At 52.0% G+C, this 17720-nt stretch overlaps 8 protein-coding genes across 8 annotated transcripts; 4 read left to right on the forward strand and 4 right to left on the reverse strand.

The window, feature by feature from the left end:
• Positions 1–153: 153 nt before the first annotated feature.
• On the reverse strand, positions 154–2177 carry PHACADRAFT_138716 (uncharacterized protein). The gene is made up of 3 exons (XM_007392816.1): positions 1947–2177; positions 1392–1896; positions 154–1341 (listed from the first exon to the last, which is right to left on the reverse strand). Exons 1-3 carry the CDS (start codon positions 2083–2085, stop codon positions 321–323), a joined length of 1665 nt encoding a protein of 554 aa, XP_007392878.1. The 5' UTR covers positions 2086–2177; the 3' UTR covers positions 154–320.
• Positions 2178–2319: 142 nt separating this feature from the next.
• On the forward strand, positions 2320–5181 carry PHACADRAFT_115737 (uncharacterized protein). The gene is made up of 4 exons (XM_007392817.1): positions 2320–2627; positions 2679–3436; positions 3490–3846; positions 3894–5181. The coding sequence occupies exons 1-4, from the start codon at positions 2439–2441 to the stop codon at positions 4444–4446; spliced, it is 1857 nt and encodes a 618-aa protein (XP_007392879.1). The 5' UTR covers positions 2320–2438; the 3' UTR covers positions 4447–5181.
• Positions 5182–6150: 969 nt separating this feature from the next.
• Positions 6151–6472, reverse strand: PHACADRAFT_251207 (uncharacterized protein). Its single transcript, XM_007392818.1, has one exon. It carries the CDS (start codon positions 6409–6411, stop codon positions 6184–6186), a length of 228 nt encoding a protein of 75 aa, XP_007392880.1. The 5' UTR covers positions 6412–6472; the 3' UTR covers positions 6151–6183.
• Positions 6473–6971: 499 nt separating this feature from the next.
• PHACADRAFT_251208 (uncharacterized protein) lies at positions 6972–8568 on the reverse strand. Its single transcript, XM_007392819.1, has 5 exons — positions 8527–8568; positions 8284–8340; positions 7757–7852; positions 7453–7636; positions 6972–7391 (listed from the first exon to the last, which is right to left on the reverse strand). Exons 2-5 carry the CDS (start codon positions 8305–8307, stop codon positions 7252–7254), a joined length of 444 nt encoding a protein of 147 aa, XP_007392881.1. The 5' UTR covers positions 8308–8340; positions 8527–8568; the 3' UTR covers positions 6972–7251.
• Positions 8569–10907: 2339 nt separating this feature from the next.
• PHACADRAFT_192678 (uncharacterized protein) lies at positions 10908–11236 on the forward strand (the record flags this gene model as incomplete). The annotated part of the gene is made up of 3 exons (XM_007392820.1): positions 10908–10946; positions 11006–11108; positions 11163–11236. 3 exons carry the CDS (start codon positions 10908–10910, stop codon positions 11234–11236), a joined length of 216 nt encoding a protein of 71 aa, XP_007392882.1.
• Positions 11237–11827: 591 nt separating this feature from the next.
• On the forward strand, positions 11828–12395 carry PHACADRAFT_251210 (uncharacterized protein). The gene is made up of 3 exons (XM_007392821.1): positions 11828–11881; positions 11938–12034; positions 12092–12395. Exons 1-3 carry the CDS (start codon positions 11852–11854, stop codon positions 12190–12192), a joined length of 228 nt encoding a protein of 75 aa, XP_007392883.1. The 5' UTR covers positions 11828–11851; the 3' UTR covers positions 12193–12395.
• Positions 12396–13912: 1517 nt separating this feature from the next.
• PHACADRAFT_251213 (uncharacterized protein) lies at positions 13913–15280 on the forward strand. Its single transcript, XM_007392822.1, has 4 exons — positions 13913–14450; positions 14502–14627; positions 14683–14984; positions 15030–15280. Exons 1-4 carry the CDS (start codon positions 13959–13961, stop codon positions 15196–15198), a joined length of 1089 nt encoding a protein of 362 aa, XP_007392884.1. The 5' UTR covers positions 13913–13958; the 3' UTR covers positions 15199–15280.
• A 24-nt stretch (positions 15281–15304) lies between these two features.
• PHACADRAFT_206432 (uncharacterized protein) lies at positions 15305–16805 on the reverse strand (the record flags this gene model as incomplete). The annotated part of the gene is made up of 6 exons (XM_007392823.1): positions 15305–15460; positions 15728–15811; positions 15869–15952; positions 16008–16091; positions 16148–16231; positions 16776–16805. 6 exons carry the CDS (start codon positions 16803–16805, stop codon positions 15305–15307), a joined length of 522 nt encoding a protein of 173 aa, XP_007392885.1.
• Positions 16806–17720: the final 915 nt, after the last annotated feature.

A 17720-nucleotide genomic window follows, 5' to 3' on the forward strand; every position in this document is an offset into this window, starting at 1 on the left:
GCAACCTCTTCTTCGACGTTGACTTGCTGACCAAGGAGTTAGCGCCTGAGCGGGATGGAAAACGAACAAATCGTATACCGGCGCGCCCTGCGCAACTCGCGATCTTCGGACGTGACGACAATGATGCAAGTAAGCGAAGAGTCGCCGAAGACCACGGAGCGCGCTCAGAAGATCGAGGCTGCGACAATCAGGACAAAACTGGAAAGCCAGTCGAGGTCAAGTTGACCTGAGGACAGCACTCGAGTCTCGAGATAACAACACAGGTGTAAGAGCACACGTACATGTCAAGGAGCTACCGATACATGCGTCTAGAAATAAATCTACACTTGCTGCTCCTCCAGCGTCATCTCGTCGAAATCTTCCAGCAGCTCGTCCAGCTTGACCTGGGGGAAATCTGTCTCATCTTCCTCTTCCTCTTCGTCCGCAGCAGGCGGTACCGGCGCGCTCTCGTCAATTTCCATGTCGAACTGCTGCTTCTTCCGCGTCTTGCCACCCGCGAGCCCAGATCCAGCCCCGGGTTGGTCGTCTTTCGCACGGTAGAGGTTGACAGCACCGCGCATCTCCTCGTCCTCCTCGAGCTCACGCAGGAAGAGCTCGTAGTCCTCTTCAACCTTCTTCTGGTCGCGCCCACCCGTGCGCCCCACGACACCGCGTCCGCTGCCCGTCTCGCCCTCTTCGCCCGCCTCCTTCGCGATGCTGCGTAGCTTCCACTTGCGCACCTTGTTCTTTTTCCGACGGTTCTGATACGCCTTCTTGACGAGTATGACGTCCGGCACGCGATGCGACGGCAGCGACGCGAAGTCATCCGAGTTGAAGTTCGAGTTGGAAAGGAAGTAGCCCATCGCGATATCACCTGGCTGGAGGATACCGCCTAGATGCGTTCGCGTGTGGAAAATCTGGTTTGCTAGCGACGAGTTTTCGTAGTCCATCATGCCGTCATCTTTGCCGTGTGGGTGCGAGGACTTGAATGCTCCTGAAAGTGCGACCTGTGCATCGGCAGCGACATTCTTTCCCCGCGAGTTACCAGTCGGCTCGATGTCTAACACGGTAAATTCGACGAGGTCGGTTACACTGGTGAGCGACTCGAACGGTGCCCGCCAATATATCGGCGCAGTGATCTCACAGGCCTGTAGGGTAGATGGGTCGAGAAGGTGGAGAGTGTTACCCACCCGCGAGCAGAGGGTCAAGGGGTTGATATTCGCCATCTGCTTGGCAAGTTTTAATGGTATGCAGACGAGGTCGTCCTTGCATATTGGAATGATCTCTACGGAATACGTGTACTTGAAGTTTGCAGTATGGGAGTGTGTATCTGCTGACAAGAGCTGCTCCGAGGCTTTCGATCTATATTGACATCAATCTGCAGCCGTCTGAAGAGTATCAAGTAGGCTTACCTGATAGGTACGACGCCGCCCAAAAATTCCACCATCTTGATCGCGTGACTTCTCGAGCTATAAAAGAAGTCCAGTCCATCGCGAACCTCCTTGACAGAAATCGTATCTTTCTGCGCTCCGTGCTTGAGAATGAGCTGCTCGAGGAAGAGGAAAGTACGCTTGTGCGGCACTTTCTGACGGACTTGCACCAAAGCTTTCCACGTGTTTTTCGCCGCAAGCTTTGCACAATCTGGGCACTGGCCGTGCTGAACGAGGTACTCGATCTCAAATATTTGCTCGAGGATTGTGGCCGTGAGGACTTCTTTTTGGATGGTTAGCGAGACACGAAGTCGCTTCGAGTGTGGTTCCGTCCAGATGAAATGCGCATCGGTAAGCCGGACCTTGTTGAGGCCCTTAAGCTTCTTCAAGCAGATTGCGAGAAGTTCCTGGGACTCAGGTCGTGCTAGTGCCCAGCTTGCGGGCGGTGAGAGAAAGCGTTCGCAGTTCCTGCAAAACGACACAGATGCTGCAAGGATATAAGGAATGTAAATGAGGATCAAGCATGAAGCTACGCACCTTGCTTTGGAATACCTTCTGTGATGTCTACTGTGTTTCTCAAGCATGCTACGCAAAGATTTGCCGAGTTTGGAACGATCGGTGTACCACAGTCTGCGCAAAGCACTTTGTGGATGGCTGGACCTGGGGTAAACTCCATATCTTGTGAGACTATAACGTTAGCATGAGGTAGGAGCACACCCAAGAGACTATCTTACGGAGAGTGCGGGGGCAAGAAGGAATCCAGATGGAAGGACAAAGCGAAGATTGCAGGCCTTGCATTAGTGAGCAGAATTATTGAGTGATCGGCTTACTGTATCTTATCGGCAAGCAAAGCGTTATCTCCTTATTTCCATTTTGGAAGATCAGATTGAGTGACTCGGTGGGCGGTCCTCTTTGAGCCCTCCCCATCACATCGCAAAGTGTCAGACTTGCCGAGTACACTCCCCAGCTCACCCCCTTAAGCCCACAGAGGTCCACACCAACCATCTAATCTAGTTTGGGAAGTTCGGGATGAGCTGTGTCGCGATCCAGGAGCAGATTGCACTCGGTGCAGCCGTCCCCGCGCTCGAAGCCCATGCAATCTCCGTCTCGCTGCCAACATGGGAGGATAATATTGGCTACGAAGAGGGCGATAAGCGGGTGATAGACACTATGGTATCAGGATATCCACGGTTCTTCATTCATCTAACTATCCGGAAGGTGAGCGCTGGAGGATGTCCTGCGGGCAGCAACCACTGATGCAGCGACTAGCTGGCCGGGATATGTGAACAGAAGTTCGGTGTAAACGGAGAGCAGGCGATGCTTTTTCCCACGCTCAGGATAGCAGAGGCATGCCGAGACTTCATGGTTCATCGGTCTTCTCAACAAGGCCCTGCTGTTCCTGTACGTCTCGTGCAATTCCTCATATCACCAGAGAACGCTTCAGCTTCAACGGCTACCAGCATGGAACTACACATTGTACTCTTCCCCGCCGATGCTTTCCCTCTCGCCAAGCAGTTCTGGCAGCACGCCGGCCTGGGCATTTCCAGCCGTCTGGCCGCACACTGTCTATCGATGCTGCCTGATGAGTTAAAGCCTAGCTCTCCAAAGATCCCGCCTCCACCGATGTTTACGAAACGCAATGCGAGCAATCGCCATTATGCGAAGCAAGCGAGCTTCTCGTATTCACCTCAGTCTACGTCCCCACCTCCAGAATCTATCACAGAGACGTTTGACGCAGACCATGCTACCTACCTCGAGGAGCGTTATGGTCGTAATCTGCCAGTCGAGGCGGCATCCTTTGCCAAGCGAGCCATGCGTCGTCGTATCGCTGGTGTTCTCGTCCATGATACCCCCAACCACTGGTTGCAGGCTGGCGAGCAGTCCGCCGAGCTCGGTCCCAGTACCCGTGGTGTGATGGAAGTCAGCGAAGAAGACGTGTTCCTATACCCTACGGGCATGTCTGCCATCTTCAGTGCACATCAGCTAGCTCTTGGAGCCATGCCGTTAGCTAAGAGTATATGCTTCGGGTCAGTACATGTAACAACAGGGCATACCGACGGCGAAGCTAATATCATCTCAGCTTTCCGTACACAGACACCCTTAAGGTACTTCAGAAGTGGGGACCAGGGTGCCACTTTTTCGGGCATGGCTTGGACAAGGACATCGATGAGCTCGAGTCGCAACTCGCGAGGGAGCATGCAGAAAACCCTGGTGTGCCACCGGCCCTGGCTTTGTTCACGGAGTTTCCCTCGAACCCTCTACTTCGATCTGCCGATCTACCCCGTCTGCGTGCGCTCGCAGACAAGTACAACTTCTTGATTGTCGTCGATGAGACTCTCGGCAACTTCGCGAACGTAGAAGTACTCCCACACGCCGACGTCGTGGTCAGCAGCTTATCAAAGGTATTCAGTGGAGATGCGAATGTCATGGGTGGCAGGTATGTCCGCAGCATTACTTCGGCTACAATCGCTCACATCGATCCAGCCTTGTCCTCAACCCCAAGAGCAGACATTATGACGTCCTGAAAGCACACCTTTCTCAGACATACGAAGATTCCTACTTTGGGCAGGACGCCATCTACATGGAGCGTAACTCGCGCGACTTTCGCCGACGCGCGCGCACCATCGACGACAACACCGAGGCGGTCTGTGACTTCCTCTGTGCGCACCCGGAGACGGTCAAGGAAGTCTTCTATCCCAAGTACACCACGTCACGGCATTACGAGAAGTGCCGGGTGTCGGGTGCCGGCTACGGCGGACTCTTCAGCGTCACCTTTCGTCATCCACAAGCGAGCCGCGCATTTTTCGACGCCATGCCATTCTTCAAAGGTCCGAGTCTCGGAACAAACTTTACCCTGGCGTGTCCGTATACCATCCTGGGCCACTACCTGGAGCTCGACTGGGCGGCGGGCTATGGTGTCGAGGAGGGCCTAGTACGTGTGAGCGTCGGTATGGAACACCGTGAACTGCTGTTGCAGGGGTTCCAAAAAGCACTGAGGGCCGCGGAGAAGGCCGCTTCTAGTATCGACCGAGACTAGGTTCCTCCGTTGACCGGAACACCCTCATTTGTCTCTAGACCGCTCCATCCATCGTCTATGTGTCTATGAATGATATGAATCTACACATAACAGGGTGTCCGTTAACCTACGTAAATAAGCTGCCAAAGGTCATGCGTGAAGTTCGTCATGAAAGAATGTCAAGAATAGAAGAATGGGGGGAAAACGTTTTCCACGCTTATTCAAATTAACAAGCCCCGGAATGCATGGCGAACATGGGCTGTTGAAGCCATTCCTAGCGGGACCCAGCCGAACCTTAGCAGGAGAATGCTTGGGCAAGCCACGGGTGCATCTCTAGTTCGCCTGCGCCGGGCCTTTTGAGGGGGTCTAGCCTTAGGCACGCCCTGATGAAGTCGGTAGCAGGCTTCAGCTCTTCCTGTGGCACAACGTCGTAGACGGAGATAGCTTGTTCCAGCGGGACGGGCATGAGCTCCTGGATCCGTTGAAGATTTCCTGTCAGAGAGCATATGAAATGAGCGGCCGGGGCACATGTACGGAAACGGGAAGCGCGAGGGACCGACCATCGTCGTCAAAAAAGTGTTCCGCGTCCAATGAGAACTCGAGCATTTGCGGAGAGAACGTGTCGCCCGTCAGCTCGAGCATCTTTGCCAAGTGGTCGTCGTCTAGCGTCCACGAATCGCCAGCCTCCGGATGGAAGAGCCAGCGGCCTGTCAGAAGCTCAAAAGTCTTGCCATATCCCATTCGCGTCAGAACTGTGAACAAGGTCACCACGGAGCATGAAGACGTACGATACATCCAATAGCCCAGATGTCCACCTTGGGCCCAAAATACGAGCTTATAATCTCCTCGGGGGAGCGCAACGCGATGGGGGCGAAATGGCGGAGCGTTGGCTGTGCGCCAGCCTGTTGCGCTGTAATATCAGAAAGATAGGTCAGCACCGGGCTTCGCGTGGCGCGGCGTCGGCTGTTACTACGCACATTTTCCGAAGTCTGCGAGCGTGATTGTGAGAAGCTCGGCCTCCTTGGGAGCGCAATCCCATGACAATGGCAGGGGCAGCGGCTGAGTGCGCAAGTATGGATGCCGTATGACGCGTCCCTCTGCCCCGCTGCGGTCAGTGGCACTGCCAAGGGTTGGCTGTGCTGTGTCCGGGTTCTCGTCATCTGAATCGTCCGAGTCGGCCTGCGGGTCAGGCAAAGGGAGCTCGAACAGACCCTCGACGTCCGAAGGACTCTCCTCCAAGTACTGTTCAATCTCTTCATCGCCCTTGACAGAGTTGATGAGAATATTCTCCGGTTTTATTCCTATGATGCGAGAGCGCCAAGTGTCAGCATATGTTTTACTGCATGACAACAGCAATAAGATCCCACGGCGGCTCTCAACGCTCACCCGCATGTATAATCCCTAGATTGTGTAGTTGCTTGAGACAATCCAGCAGCTGCGCGATGACATTCTTGACGATGTACACCGGTAGTGCCTTGTTGGGTGCTGCCCTTCGCAATTGGCTAATGCTGCCTCCGAAGACGTGCATTACGAAACATCGGTGCGGACCATTGGGGCCGGCGAGCACAAAGTCGTCGAGAAGAATGGGCAGGCCCCATGACTGTTCTGGGGCCTGCGAACGGATGAGGTTCAGAAGGTCGTATTCGCGGATCTGACCAGTGGACAAGTGCAGGGTGGCGCTTGTAGTCAGTACTTTCACGGCCAGGTATTTGGCTCCAAACCTACATGATCGTTGGTTGTACGCCACTTAGGAGGATTCTAGTGAGGAGACACGCACCCTGGCATCGAACTACTGTTTTCGGCTTCTGCAAATGCGCGATCCCCCACGAGCCATGCGTCAGAATGATGACCGTTCCCGAGCTTGCGTTGAACTACGTAGCGATTGTTGAAGGCTTCTCCAGGATAGGCCGGGTAGCGTTCTGGATCGAATATAACTATTTTCACGGCTTCAGTCTTCGCAGTATTCGCTGCTCTTTGCTGGCTCATGGTGGATCAGACTCCAGTTGGTCGAAGCTTGAGTTCGGAACGATACTGATGGACATTGAGCGAGGTTCACTGCATGTATGTGCTCTACCTACTCACCGCAAAATCACTAGATGCATAAGCCTCAGCTTCTAGTACTTACGTGTCCTCGCACCAGGTGCGCAGCCGCAATTGCAGCTAACAGCTTTATTCTTGCGAGGCCGCATCGTGATGTGAATCGAACGCTCACCTTAGGAGCACTGGCAGGAAGCCTTGCTCATTTAATGGCCGCATGGACCGTTCGATGTCCGCTTTGGCTGCATCTCCGTCGAGGCTATATACTGTATGTGCTCGGAGTCAACACTGCAATCACCGTCTAAAATTTCTCACGTCAAACCTTTCGTAACCCAACTGCCACCGTTTCATCGAATTTTATCTCTCGGAGTATGGTAATGGCACTTGGAAACCGACGTGCCATAATTGAATTTTTGCAGCCCATCAATTGAAGCTCCGCTGCGAGATTTTCGGCCAGCCAACATGGACGTCTCGATGTATTCCAAGAAAAACGGCCTGGCAAATGCCTCACTTCATACATGCAGCTGTGAATCCCGAAGTGAAGACAGACGGTGTGTTGCAAGGATCTGCAGTCTCAGACGAACCACCCTCCAGGTTGTATCCGGCTTCGATGATGTATTAAACATAGTACGAGAAGAAAGCTGAGTTGTACTGGGGTTCGAGAGATGCAGTCGACACGCGAAATCATACACCATCCATTCACTTCATCCCCCCAACGGTCCTCCAGCAGCTAACACATTCACCCCAACTCACGCAGAGGCATAGCATCCGGATGCGAGCGAAAGTAGACTACATAGCATACTTGCGAGTCCACTCGCGCGCTGTCGCCTCGTACCGCGCACGGTCCGTCTTGTATAGGTGCGCAATGTCGGGGACAAGAGGATCATCAGGGTTCGGGTCGGTAAGCATTGAGCAAATCGAAAGTAGAACTGTAAGGAGTATGGGTATCGGTCTATTTACAGTCGGAGTGCAACGGCGTGGGGAGCGTACCTTTCGAGATAGTCAACGCTGGACTCCATTGATCTCTCAGAATGTCCAAACAGATTGAGCCATTCGCGTTGATGTTCGGGTGGTAGATCTTCGTCGTGAACGAGACCTTGGGAGGCTTGAAGGGATAGTCGGTGGGGAAGGTGATGGAGAGGAAAAAGACGCCGCCCGCATAAGGTGAGTCGCCCTTTGAAATTCATGACAGAAGCAGTGCAGCGCAGTTGACAGGAGCAATGGAAGTCAACGGAAGGAAAGCAAGTATGAGGTTGAGCCATAGCAATTTGTGGCACAGCGAAATCTGACTTACGGGGCCCATAATAGTTGCTTGCCACTGGAACATGTTGTCGCCAGTAGGGCCGGCGGAGCAGGATGAGGGAGGGTCCCGGCCGAGGTCAATGAGTTCCTATTAGGACGGAGATGAGTCAGCATAATTCGCGGATACTCCAAAGCTTGTATGAGCAGCGCTAGACGTGCACACGATAATGAGAAGGCATAAACATAGCCTTTCCTGGGGTCGTGTGCCCAGCATCTAGAGCCCACATACAGAGAAAGTGAAGCAATAGACTTGGGTCATCGATTGCAGATCACAGGGTGCCGTGTCAGTGTGCTTCCCAGTCTGCGAGCTGACTATCCAGGCTAAGACCCGAGACATGCAGCATCGATGGCAAGTAGCGCCTCTGAGGACAGAGATGGGCGCCCTCAAAGAGGAGCTACTCATCCCCCGCACTCAGAACGCCGACCTCTCTAGAATACCCGGTAGCATCCCCTCAACCGCCCTCTCTACACAGCCGAAACGCCACTCATGGAACATGACGAGATAACGACAACACCAACCTTGTTAATGCGCTTGAGGGCCATGCTGACGTATGTAGAGACTGAGTGGCAACGAAACTGCCTCGCGCGTAGTCGATGGATAGCAATCGAGAGAGATCGCAGGGATCGCGCGAGGTCGTCGTGGCGGTGAGGTCAGGTTGGCACGAGCCCGACAGACATTGCAGACGACAAGAGATGCAAGACACAAGCAAGACACAAGCGAAGTTAGCACTACGTCTCTCATTAGTCGTTATGCTGGCGTACCTGAAGGTTGTCTAGGGACGGGGTGTAGGGCGTCGAGGTGGAAGTACAGAACAAAGCTGCGAGCGACGGCGGCGGTGCCATTGTTTGGTCGCTCTTCCAAAAAAGGGGGCAATCGGCAATTACCTAGCGCTCGTTATGGCCTTTCAATTGCGAAGCTTTACGATTGCTTATTCATGTACACTTCTTTCTAATAACTTTGATTATAATACTTGACGAGTAACATAACAGTGGCCTGGTCAGTCCCCAAGCTCCGGTCCTCGAGAGGCTACAACTTATCTCGCATCGGGATGCTCAACCGGCATGGGACTGCACAACAGTCAGCAAAGCATCGGCAACACTTGATCGGGTTTTGATACGCTTGACACTTTGTTCCGCTGTGTTCGCTCCTAGGATAGCGGCTGAGCGCTGAAGCATGGTACACCATGTCGACGACATGCTTACTTCCAGGCAGCATCGCTCTACGCTCAGCGATATCAACTCGCCCTGGATAGCCCACGAGCGGCAAGCCTCCACGTATGAGCGCAGGGGATATTAGTGGCGTCCCTAATGCATAGCATGGTCGACGTATGTATACCATACCTCCCATAGCAAAATCCGTCCAGCTCCTGTCCAGGGACACACACCTTTCGGCTTTTGCGCGGTCATATGCTCCTTGTCCGATATTGCTCGGTATGCACGGCTCCGGACATGATGTCTAAATTATTCTACCCACTAAACGGATCAGTATGTACGACGACCTTCGATTCAATGCACTGAAATCGGCATCTATCTTGCGGTGGATGTACAGCGGAAGGGCTGCTTGCAATACAAATTATGTTAACGCCACCAGACGTATCGGCCTAACCTTAACTGGGTATCTGTATTTTCTCTAATCTCCTTTTGCTCGTGTCCGTGCTCAAAGCGCTTCGGTGCAAGCCTGCAAGCTGCAGCCTCTGCGGTACCCATTCAACAGAGGGAGGGAGAAACTAGCACAGCTATATGGCGTCTCATGCTGATGAATTAGTTCAGCCCAGTTTGCTTATTACTCCGCAGCGCCGAGGCAGCGGTGACCTTGGCTGCCGCTTCTACTGGTAACTTTCATGGGCAGTTACATGAATGTCCAGGGAACGTAACGGCAAACCAATGTCCCTGGTGAGCCCCGGCGATGTCATTAAAAACGTGGATAGCGCGCCAGGCCCAGGCATGAGACACGAGGTGATCAATGAGCCGAACGACGGGACGGTCCTTCGGGCGGCTGGATTGCTTTGTCGCCTCACCTTGGCCGTACCCTGCCTACGATGCTGTAAGTTGTACATAATTTGCCCACGCGAGGCCGTTCCCGTCGGTCGACATGCTCCCTCGGCAATTATTTGGTTTTCAGGGCTCACTTTCGTATGCACCCTGTTTCGCAAGTCGCACTACAACTGATTGAGTGCTAACCATAGCATGTTGCCCCGAGGCTGGCGCACGTTCTCTTACATGCGAATAGCCTCTTGCGGAAGGCTAGTAGCCACTCGCATCCCATCTTCTACTGGTCGTCTAGCCGCGTTACGCAAACGCAATTTGACTCGAACGCTCTAGCTTTATCCCAGCTTGGAGAGCTAACAGTCTGCCGGAGTTGTGAGTCAGGCCTTAGATTGTGTTAAACCGAGCTAGGAGTAGCAAGGCAATCCTATGCTTATGAACACCTAAAAGAGCTTTACTGCGTATACAATATATTTAATATGACGATGGCCGGCCTTGTTAGGCGCTGTTGGCCCCGCCGAGGCGATACAAAGACGTCGGATACGAGCGGCGGCCCCAACGAGCATAAGAGATTGACGACGATTCCGACGTATACTACGCGACACATCCAACCTACAAGAATATGTCAACTATCTTCTTGTAGGCTCTAACAGAGCGATCGGCGTAACTTGTACAGCATAATAGCACGCCCTTACTGCCTGGACATCGGCAGGCTAAGGTTCAACGACTCAGGCCGAACTGGACGGCTTGTACCAAAACTGACTGGCTCCAGCCAGATCAGACCGCTCGAGCCCATACTGACGAAAGATTCGTTTATGAAAGGCCTGCTTGACGGATCAGACAGCTGGACGCCCTCAAGCCGACGCTGCCGTCGCCGTCGCCCGCCGCTTACCTCGTCCGGCGAAGAGCTCGGGCTTTGTCAGAGACTTTGTGGCGCAATGATGCAATGATGTTCACGCGCCCTGCAGACATCGACGTCATCCGCGGGGCTCTCGTGCCTCTACACTGGCCCACAGTGAGGTCATTCGTGTCGTCACGCTGCCGTCTAGCCGTGCGTTCAACTTGACGGGTGCTTAGGACTTCGTTGCGGTCTGTCCTCGACTATCTTGACATTGTACTATACGACCTACGAATCATTCTAAGCACAGTCGACCAGCATGAACCGACCACACACCGCGGCAAACCAGCAGCGTATGGTGCGCAGCAACGGATCTTGTGTTTGGCGCACCGCTAACCATAGCCGCCTATGGCGCAGATGCTGTACACCGCCGGCGCAATTGTGACCGCTGGCGTTCTTTGGTATGGCACCAAGGGCTCGGAGTCCGTGAAAGCAGCTAGGAATGACCAAGCAAAACCAGGTGAGCATATGCAGACTCTATTTCCGGTCTACTGACGCTGACCCCTCCGCGCAGGGACACCGGACAAAAAGGTTGATGAGAACCCAAAAGCTCAATCTGGCCCGGAAACTCGCAAGTCCGCTGTGTGACTCTGCATTCTTTCTCGAGCGATGTGATGTAGAATCTGCATTCCCGGAGATATGTCTGGAAGCAACTCGTGAAACCTCGCACTGCCAGCGGGTTTGAGTGTATCACAGTGGGAGGAACAAGGCGATCTTATCGAACGTACACTCTGACAGCCTTGAGTATAATATATCACTGTCACTCTCGCCAATACTGAGGCTTAAGACCCAAGGCCTAGTGGCCCGAGACTTAATCACATCGCACTTGCTATTTTACTGCTCTCAAAGTGCAGCTAAAGGTAAGTGAGCCTAGAAGCCTCGCGTTTGCTTTCACTGTTATCTCGCGCTCCCGTCTTGTGGTTCGCGGAGATCTTCTACCCCACCAAACCTCAGTCTCCTGCAATATAAAATACGTATTTCGAAGGTCGTCTGAGGCCGAAGCGAGCCCGAAGATACCATGACGTCACTGATCCCGACGTTAGCCAAGGCGGCTCAACGGGATTACAGACGCTGGAGCACGCTACATATACCTTGACGAGATCACCCATATCTTCATACACGATCCACAAACTCACATACCTCATATACACACTTTCTCACCATCTTACACACGTCTTTGATCACCTAGTTCACCACAGCATCATGAGCTCTCTCGCGAACAGCAAGCCTCTGGTGCGTATAGACGTTACGGATGTTCCGAGAGCCAAGTGCTGAACGCTCCTCTGCAGGCTATGTGCGCTGTCGGTGGTAGCCTTGCAACCTTGGGATACATGTACGTTGCAGGCAAGCAGAGCAAGACCGAGAACCAGCCTGCATCAATATACAGTGAGTGTCATCAGCACTGCCGCCTGACGAGAATGCGCTGACAAGGACATTGTGCAGAGACTGAAGAGCAGGGCGCTGGCTTGACGAGCGGTCAAACCGACGCGCGGTTAGGTTCGAAAGAGATTCGGGAGGCTGTTCATGGCGACCGCAAGCCCTGAGGCATCGAATCGCGCACAAGAACAAGCGCTTGGACGTGATCATACGTGAGTCGCGCGTGCATCTTGTTGCAAAAGTCGTGCCAATACAAACATAACAAGTCGTCATGTATTGCAAGCCTCAACACGAAATCCATTGTACACTATATTAGCCTACATGCCTCCGCATCGCACGCTGCTCTCTGTATCTACCTCTCGGTAATTCCATACGTTCACATCTTCATACTCTTCGGTGTAGGCTTTCATCATATCAGTCTGAGCCCTGACATATACTCAAAATACATGCATTGTGTGGCCAAGTACTCGAAAGCGCACATTGCAACGCCTTCCCCATCACATCTATCGCTCTCAAACCCAGTAACCCGCAGCAAATATACAACTTTGCGTCTGAGTTGCCTGGGATGTGAAGGATGTCACAGAGCTAAGTCAAGACAAGGGGGTAACCAAGCTAGAGTTTCTTCTGACCTTGAACCAGTGTGCCCAGACATGACCTCAGCCAGCGTCCCGATCTGGTAAGCCGGGCATGAATGCTTGCTGTTGGCACTGTCGCGCTCTACAGGTCAAAAAAAGGACCTAAATTTCTCCAGTTTTCACCTGAGAAAAACCGAAGGCTTTCCAGTGTTACTGCGTTTTGGACCGTTCTGGCCAGTTCTCCACCATTTCTCTCCTTCGTTTGCCCAAAGTAGAGAGGGTACAGTGACTGACAAAAGTAGTGCGCATGACTACGAAGGGGTGTCGAATTTGCTTGATAGCTTCCTGACAACTAGTACTACCGATACAAGCTCCATATTTATTGTATAATACCTTAACAAGGCTATATTTTGAGCTATACAAATTGCCAAACTGTGTGGATACTGTAGCACTGTTATTATTTTACTTGAAATATGCCTCTTTTTTGAAATATTCTTAACTCTGCAAGGAGTGGTATAATAAATCTTTCTTATCTATGAATAATAGTGACCCTATGCATAGATTAACATATAAATTTTACAGTACAACCTCCCTCCTAATCAGCCAATGACAAGCCTAACTATATTGGCTACTCTATGCTACATGATTTACAAATCAGGAGTATAATGCTGAAAGCTTGTACAGACTTGTTCTGCTGTATATGACCTAGATAGAACTAGTACAAAATAAAAAATGTATAATAGCAGGCTACTAGTCTGGCTGTTCTTGATGTACCCCATGACTATACAGTAAGAATGTGAGCCACTAGTGTGACATAGCCTATAACTTAGTGAGGCATACAGCATATCAAATATAAAATTAATAGTAGCATACCACACATGTACAGATTGTCCATGAATAAGATTGCATTTTTCTCACCTGTATTTGTAGAGAGATAGTCAGATCAAAATTGGAACAAATTCTGAGGAAAGCAACAATAGCCTTCCAGTGCCTGTGTGGCTGGGAGATTTATATAGCTCAAAATATAGCCTTAGCATAGTGTTATACAATAAATGTACAAGTTGTACCAGTAGTACTAGCCATTAGCAAGCTATTGAGCAAACTCGACACCCCTTTGTAGTCACGCGCGCTATTTTTGTCGGTCACTGTAGATCAGTTCAGACTACTTCCTACAGTGGCATTTGAGACAAAATTGGCAGCAATGCGGGGTAAAACTCTCTCGCGAATGGGCGCCAATAGCCTATCTGCCACTTCGTGTGTCCTGACTCCGCCTAAGCCTTGTACAGCCCTTGTGAGCCCGCCTACCATCCGATAGCTGCGTCTTATCTACTTGATATCGCCCCTTGCTCTGCACCACGATGCCCCCCAAACCAACCCTCTCTGTCGCTATCGTCGGCGTGGGCCTGGTCGGCTCCGAGCTCATCTCGCAGCTGCTCGCCATTCAAGCACCCAACCCGTTCAGACTCGTGTCTCTAACGTCGTCCAGATACACGCTGTTCGCTGCAGACGGTCTGGGAGTGAACGCAGGCTCGTGGGCGTCCGCGCTCTCCGCGTCGTCCGCCACACCCAACCTGCCCGTTCTCGCTGAGCAGCTTGCGAAGCTCGAGGCTGCCGTGCTCGTCGACAACACCTCGTCGCAGGACGTCGCAGAGCTGTACCCAGAGTTCCTGAAGCGCGGCGTGCACGTCGTGACGCCGAACAAGAAGGCGTTTTCTGCCAACCAGCAGCTGTACGACGCGATCCTGAGGGCAAGTCGCGAGACCGGCGCGCGGTGGCTGAACGAGTCGACTGTGGGTGCGGGCCTGCCTGTTGTGCAGACGCTGAAAGATCTGGTGGCGACTGGCGATAAGGTATGCCGCGTTATCGCACGTCGAAAGATACGGTTTGACAGTCCCGCATAGGTCAAGAAGATCGAGGGCGTGTTCTCGGGCACGATGAGCTATATCTTCAACAACTTCTCTACTGCGAACCCAGGAGGGCCCGCGTTCTCGTCTGTCGTGCGTGTTGCGCGTGAGAAGGGCTATACTGTAAGTCTCCTTGCTCTCGCTCCCTTCGCCCGCACGAAGACCAGCGTCGGACTAGGAACCCCACCCTGCAGACGACCTAAACGGTGCAGACGTCGCGCGCAAGCTGGCAATCCTCGCGCGGAGCATCCCCTCTTTGCAGAACGCGCTCCCTGAAGGCTACACGTCCGTCCAGACGCGCTCGCTCGTCCCACAAGCCCTCGGATCCGTTTCCTCAGGCGCGGAGTTCGTTGACCGCCTGCCCGAGTTCGACGTCGAGTTCGAGAAGCTGCGCGAGGAGGCGCGTGCAGAAGGGTCTGTCCTCCGATTCGTGGGCGTGGTCGATGTCGAGAACGGTATTGTCAAGGCGGATCTCGAGAAGTACGAGTTCACTCAGGTTTGGCGTGAAGCTGACATTTTATGTAGGTACCCCACGACACACCCTTTTGCGACATCCCTTGGCGGCTCGGACAACATCGTTATGTTCCACACTGAGCGATATAGCCCACGTCCCCTCATCGTTCAGGGCGCAGGCGCCGGTGCCGCTGTCACTGCAATGGGTGTTATGAGTGATTTGCTCAAGCTTGTGCTATGAAACTGAAACTACCGAAGGAATATGATTTATCAAAGAAATGTAAGTGCGCAAGTAGCATAACTTGGAAACACAAGAGCATGTATTTTTACAAGACAGTGGTGCTGTGTCAATTGAGCGACGCGTTCTCCAAAACTTGCTTCTCGAATTGGGTGCTCGAAAATTCTGCGCGACATGCATCACGATTAATGACGCAATTTGCTGTGGCATCGCAGAATTGGGTTGTGCGAGGTGTGCCCTCAGGCGTGGGCGCGAACCCACCGGACTAGCTGTAGTCTGTGAAGTACTTCAGCCGGCATTTTTGTTTAAAGCAAGGACACTACATTGCATAAACACAAAAAATAAGTGATTGTACACTGTTATCAAGGAGTCTAGTGTTATTATAAGAGTTCACAATGACATACAGTCCAAGATTTCAAAGAAAAGAGTAAATACATTGCGGATGAAGCTCAGCAGCCCCTTCACGAAGTTTTGGGGAAGCGGGGATAAGCCGTTTGCCAACCGTCAACCGTCAACAAGACAGCACACTCACCGGGTATATTTGCTCAGTAGGAGACACCAATGAGGAGTGTATCTTCCCGCCCATACTGGACGACGGTTCGGTCTCGCGAGCGGTCTAGAAATAAAATGGTTATGAGCCTTTTGCCAACCATCAACAAGACAGCATACTCACCGGGTATATTTGCTCAGGAGGAGACACCGACGAAGAGCACACCTTCCTGTTCGTGCTGGACGACGGTTCAGTCTCGTAATCGGTCTAGAAATGAAACAGATGAGTCTTTTGCCAGCTGTCGACGAGACAGCATACTTACCGGGTATTCGCACTCGATAGGAGAGACCGGCAAGGAGCACATCTCCCCGTGGGTAGAGGACGATGGTTCAGTCTCGTGGTCGATCTAAAATGAAACGAGTATAAGCCTTTTGCCAACTGTCGACAAGATAGCATATTCACCGAATATGTGTGCTCGGTAGGAGACACAGACGAAGAACGCACCTCCCCGCTTGCATTGAACAACGGTTCGGTCTCACGGTTGATCTAGAAATAAGATGGCTATAAGCCTTCTATAAGCCGTTGACAAGACGGCACACTCGCCAGGTATATGGGCTCGATATGAGACCCTGATGAGAAATGCGTGACGTGCGTCTCTCTGTCTGTTCTAGATGGCTGAGGATGGGTGTCAGCAACAAACAATCCAACTGGACTGAGATATGACACAGCTGAGGAGACAGACGAGAGGAATGTAAGTGAGTAAAGACCAGCTCGAGTCTGGCTTGTTATTGAGCAGTACAAGCTCCTTATATACATGTCAGACTGAATATCTGGAATATCCTACGAATATACGGAGGTGTATAGAAAGTGAAAGAATACTGTAGAATCCGGGAGAACCATCCGGAGTATGTAATATTCATGACATTACCCCCCCCCCCCCTCCTTTAGAATTGTGTCCTCACGATTATTTACCAGTGGATCCAAAACCTTCCGTACCACGCTGAGTTTCCGTTAAACTCGACACCTCCTCGATATCGCATGATGCAATGCATTCCAAGACGACTTGAGCGATCCGATCACTGGCGCGTACCTGGAATGGTTGATTGGTGGTATTGATCATTACCACACGTACTTCTCCAGTGTAGTCTCAGTCAACGACCCCAGCACCAGTGTCAATCCCTTTAACCGCTAATCTGCTCCGTGGTGCGATTCGGGCATAAGTCCCATGTGGGGCACGCATTGCTATGCCAGTGCTGACAATCTTGCGACTTTGTGCCGGTATCTTAACGCTTTCAGCGGAGTAAAGATCGAGACCGACGGCTTCTTCTGACCCACGTTTCGGGAGAATTCCTCCCATTCGTTGCACCAGGAGAGTGGTATCGCATGTGAGCATGTGAACAGGTCGTGTCAGAAGAGGGGGAATACAGATCGTCATGGGCGCGGGTTTATCTGGACGTCTCGTATGGAAATCTTGGAGCAGTTCTTGACAATTGGTCAAGTTTGCTCGTGATTCCCAAGTACGGCGATTGCCATGAGGGCTATTCTTTCAAAGGACTTGGTACTCAAGATTTCCATTTCGGTCATGGTGTGAATCAAGAATCTCTTCTACTTCCCATTCTTCCTCGCCATTTACGAGGTCTGGGATTATGGGTGCGTGCTGTTGTGACGGGTATGTAGGTTCTACGAAGGGACTGAGAAGACTTTCATTGAAAACAGGGTGTTGTTTCCATTGACGCGGGAGTTCTAACTCATGGGCTGCAGCGCCAACTTTGCGTTTGACTTTGAATGGTCCATACCGCTTATCATCCAGTTTCTTCATTGGCTTATCGGTCTGAATATTGATCCCTTCTAACCAAACTTTGTCTCCGACCTTGTACTCTGGTCCGTTCTTCCTTTTTCTATCGTAGAAGTGTTTCATCGACTCCTGTGCTAGTCCAATAGCTGCACTAGTGTCCTCACATACTCGACTCATTTGATTGACAAATTGTTGGACACTTTCACTCAGTCCTTCCCGTACTGGTTGAGTCCCTTCGTA

This window comes from Phanerochaete carnosa (assembly GCF_000300595.1).
Source record: "Phanerochaete carnosa HHB-10118-sp unplaced genomic scaffold PHACAscaffold_3, whole genome shotgun sequence".
In the NCBI taxonomy this organism is placed as follows: domain Eukaryota; kingdom Fungi; phylum Basidiomycota; class Agaricomycetes; order Polyporales; family Phanerochaetaceae; genus Phanerochaete; species Phanerochaete carnosa.

Bases quoted from the DNA above. Each gene is read 5' to 3' on its own strand.
- PHACADRAFT_138716 (XM_007392816.1), bottom strand. From the start codon at position 2,085: ATGGAGTTTACCCCAGGTCCAGCCATCCACAAAGTGCTTTGCGCAGAC. The intron at 1,897-1,946 runs GTGCGTAGCTTC...ATATCCTTGCAG, and splicing joins AGAAGGTATTCCAAAGCAAG to CATCTGTGTCGTTTTGCAGG. The intron at 1,342-1,391 runs GTAAGCCTACTT...ATGTCAATATAG, and splicing joins GGCGGCGTCGTACCTATCAG to ATCGAAAGCCTCGGAGCAGC.
- PHACADRAFT_115737 (XM_007392817.1), top strand. From the start codon at position 2,439: ATGAGCTGTGTCGCGATCCAGGAGCAGATTGCACTCGGTGCAGCCGTC. The intron at 3,437-3,489 runs GTCAGTACATGT...ATATCATCTCAG, and splicing joins GCTAAGAGTATATGCTTCGG to CTTTCCGTACACAGACACCC. The intron at 3,847-3,893 runs GTATGTCCGCAG...ACATCGATCCAG, and splicing joins GCGAATGTCATGGGTGGCAG to CCTTGTCCTCAACCCCAAGA.
- PHACADRAFT_251207 (XM_007392818.1), bottom strand. From the start codon at position 6,411: ATGAGCCAGCAAAGAGCAGCGAATACTGCGAAGACTGAAGCCGTGAAA.
- PHACADRAFT_251208 (XM_007392819.1), bottom strand. From the start codon at position 8,307: ATGGCCCTCAAGCGCATTAACAAG. The intron at 7,853-8,283 runs GTTGGTGTTGTC...CCGTCCTAATAG, and splicing joins CCCTCAAGCGCATTAACAAG to GAACTCATTGACCTCGGCCG. The intron at 7,392-7,452 runs GTACGCTCCCCA...TACTCCTTACAG, and splicing joins AGCGTTGACTATCTCGAAAG to TTCTACTTTCGATTTGCTCA.
- PHACADRAFT_251210 (XM_007392821.1), top strand. From the start codon at position 11,852: ATGAGCTCTCTCGCGAACAGCAAGCCTCTG. The intron at 11,882-11,937 runs GTGCGTATAGAC...GCTCCTCTGCAG, and splicing joins TCGCGAACAGCAAGCCTCTG to GCTATGTGCGCTGTCGGTGG. The intron at 12,035-12,091 runs GTGAGTGTCATC...GACATTGTGCAG, and splicing joins CCAGCCTGCATCAATATACA to AGACTGAAGAGCAGGGCGCT.
- PHACADRAFT_251213 (XM_007392822.1), top strand. From the start codon at position 13,959: ATGCCCCCCAAACCAACCCTCTCTGTCGCTATCGTCGGCGTGGGCCTG. The intron at 14,451-14,501 runs GTATGCCGCGTT...AGTCCCGCATAG, and splicing joins TGGTGGCGACTGGCGATAAG to GTCAAGAAGATCGAGGGCGT. The intron at 14,985-15,029 runs GTACGAGTTCAC...CATTTTATGTAG, and splicing joins GTCAAGGCGGATCTCGAGAA to GTACCCCACGACACACCCTT.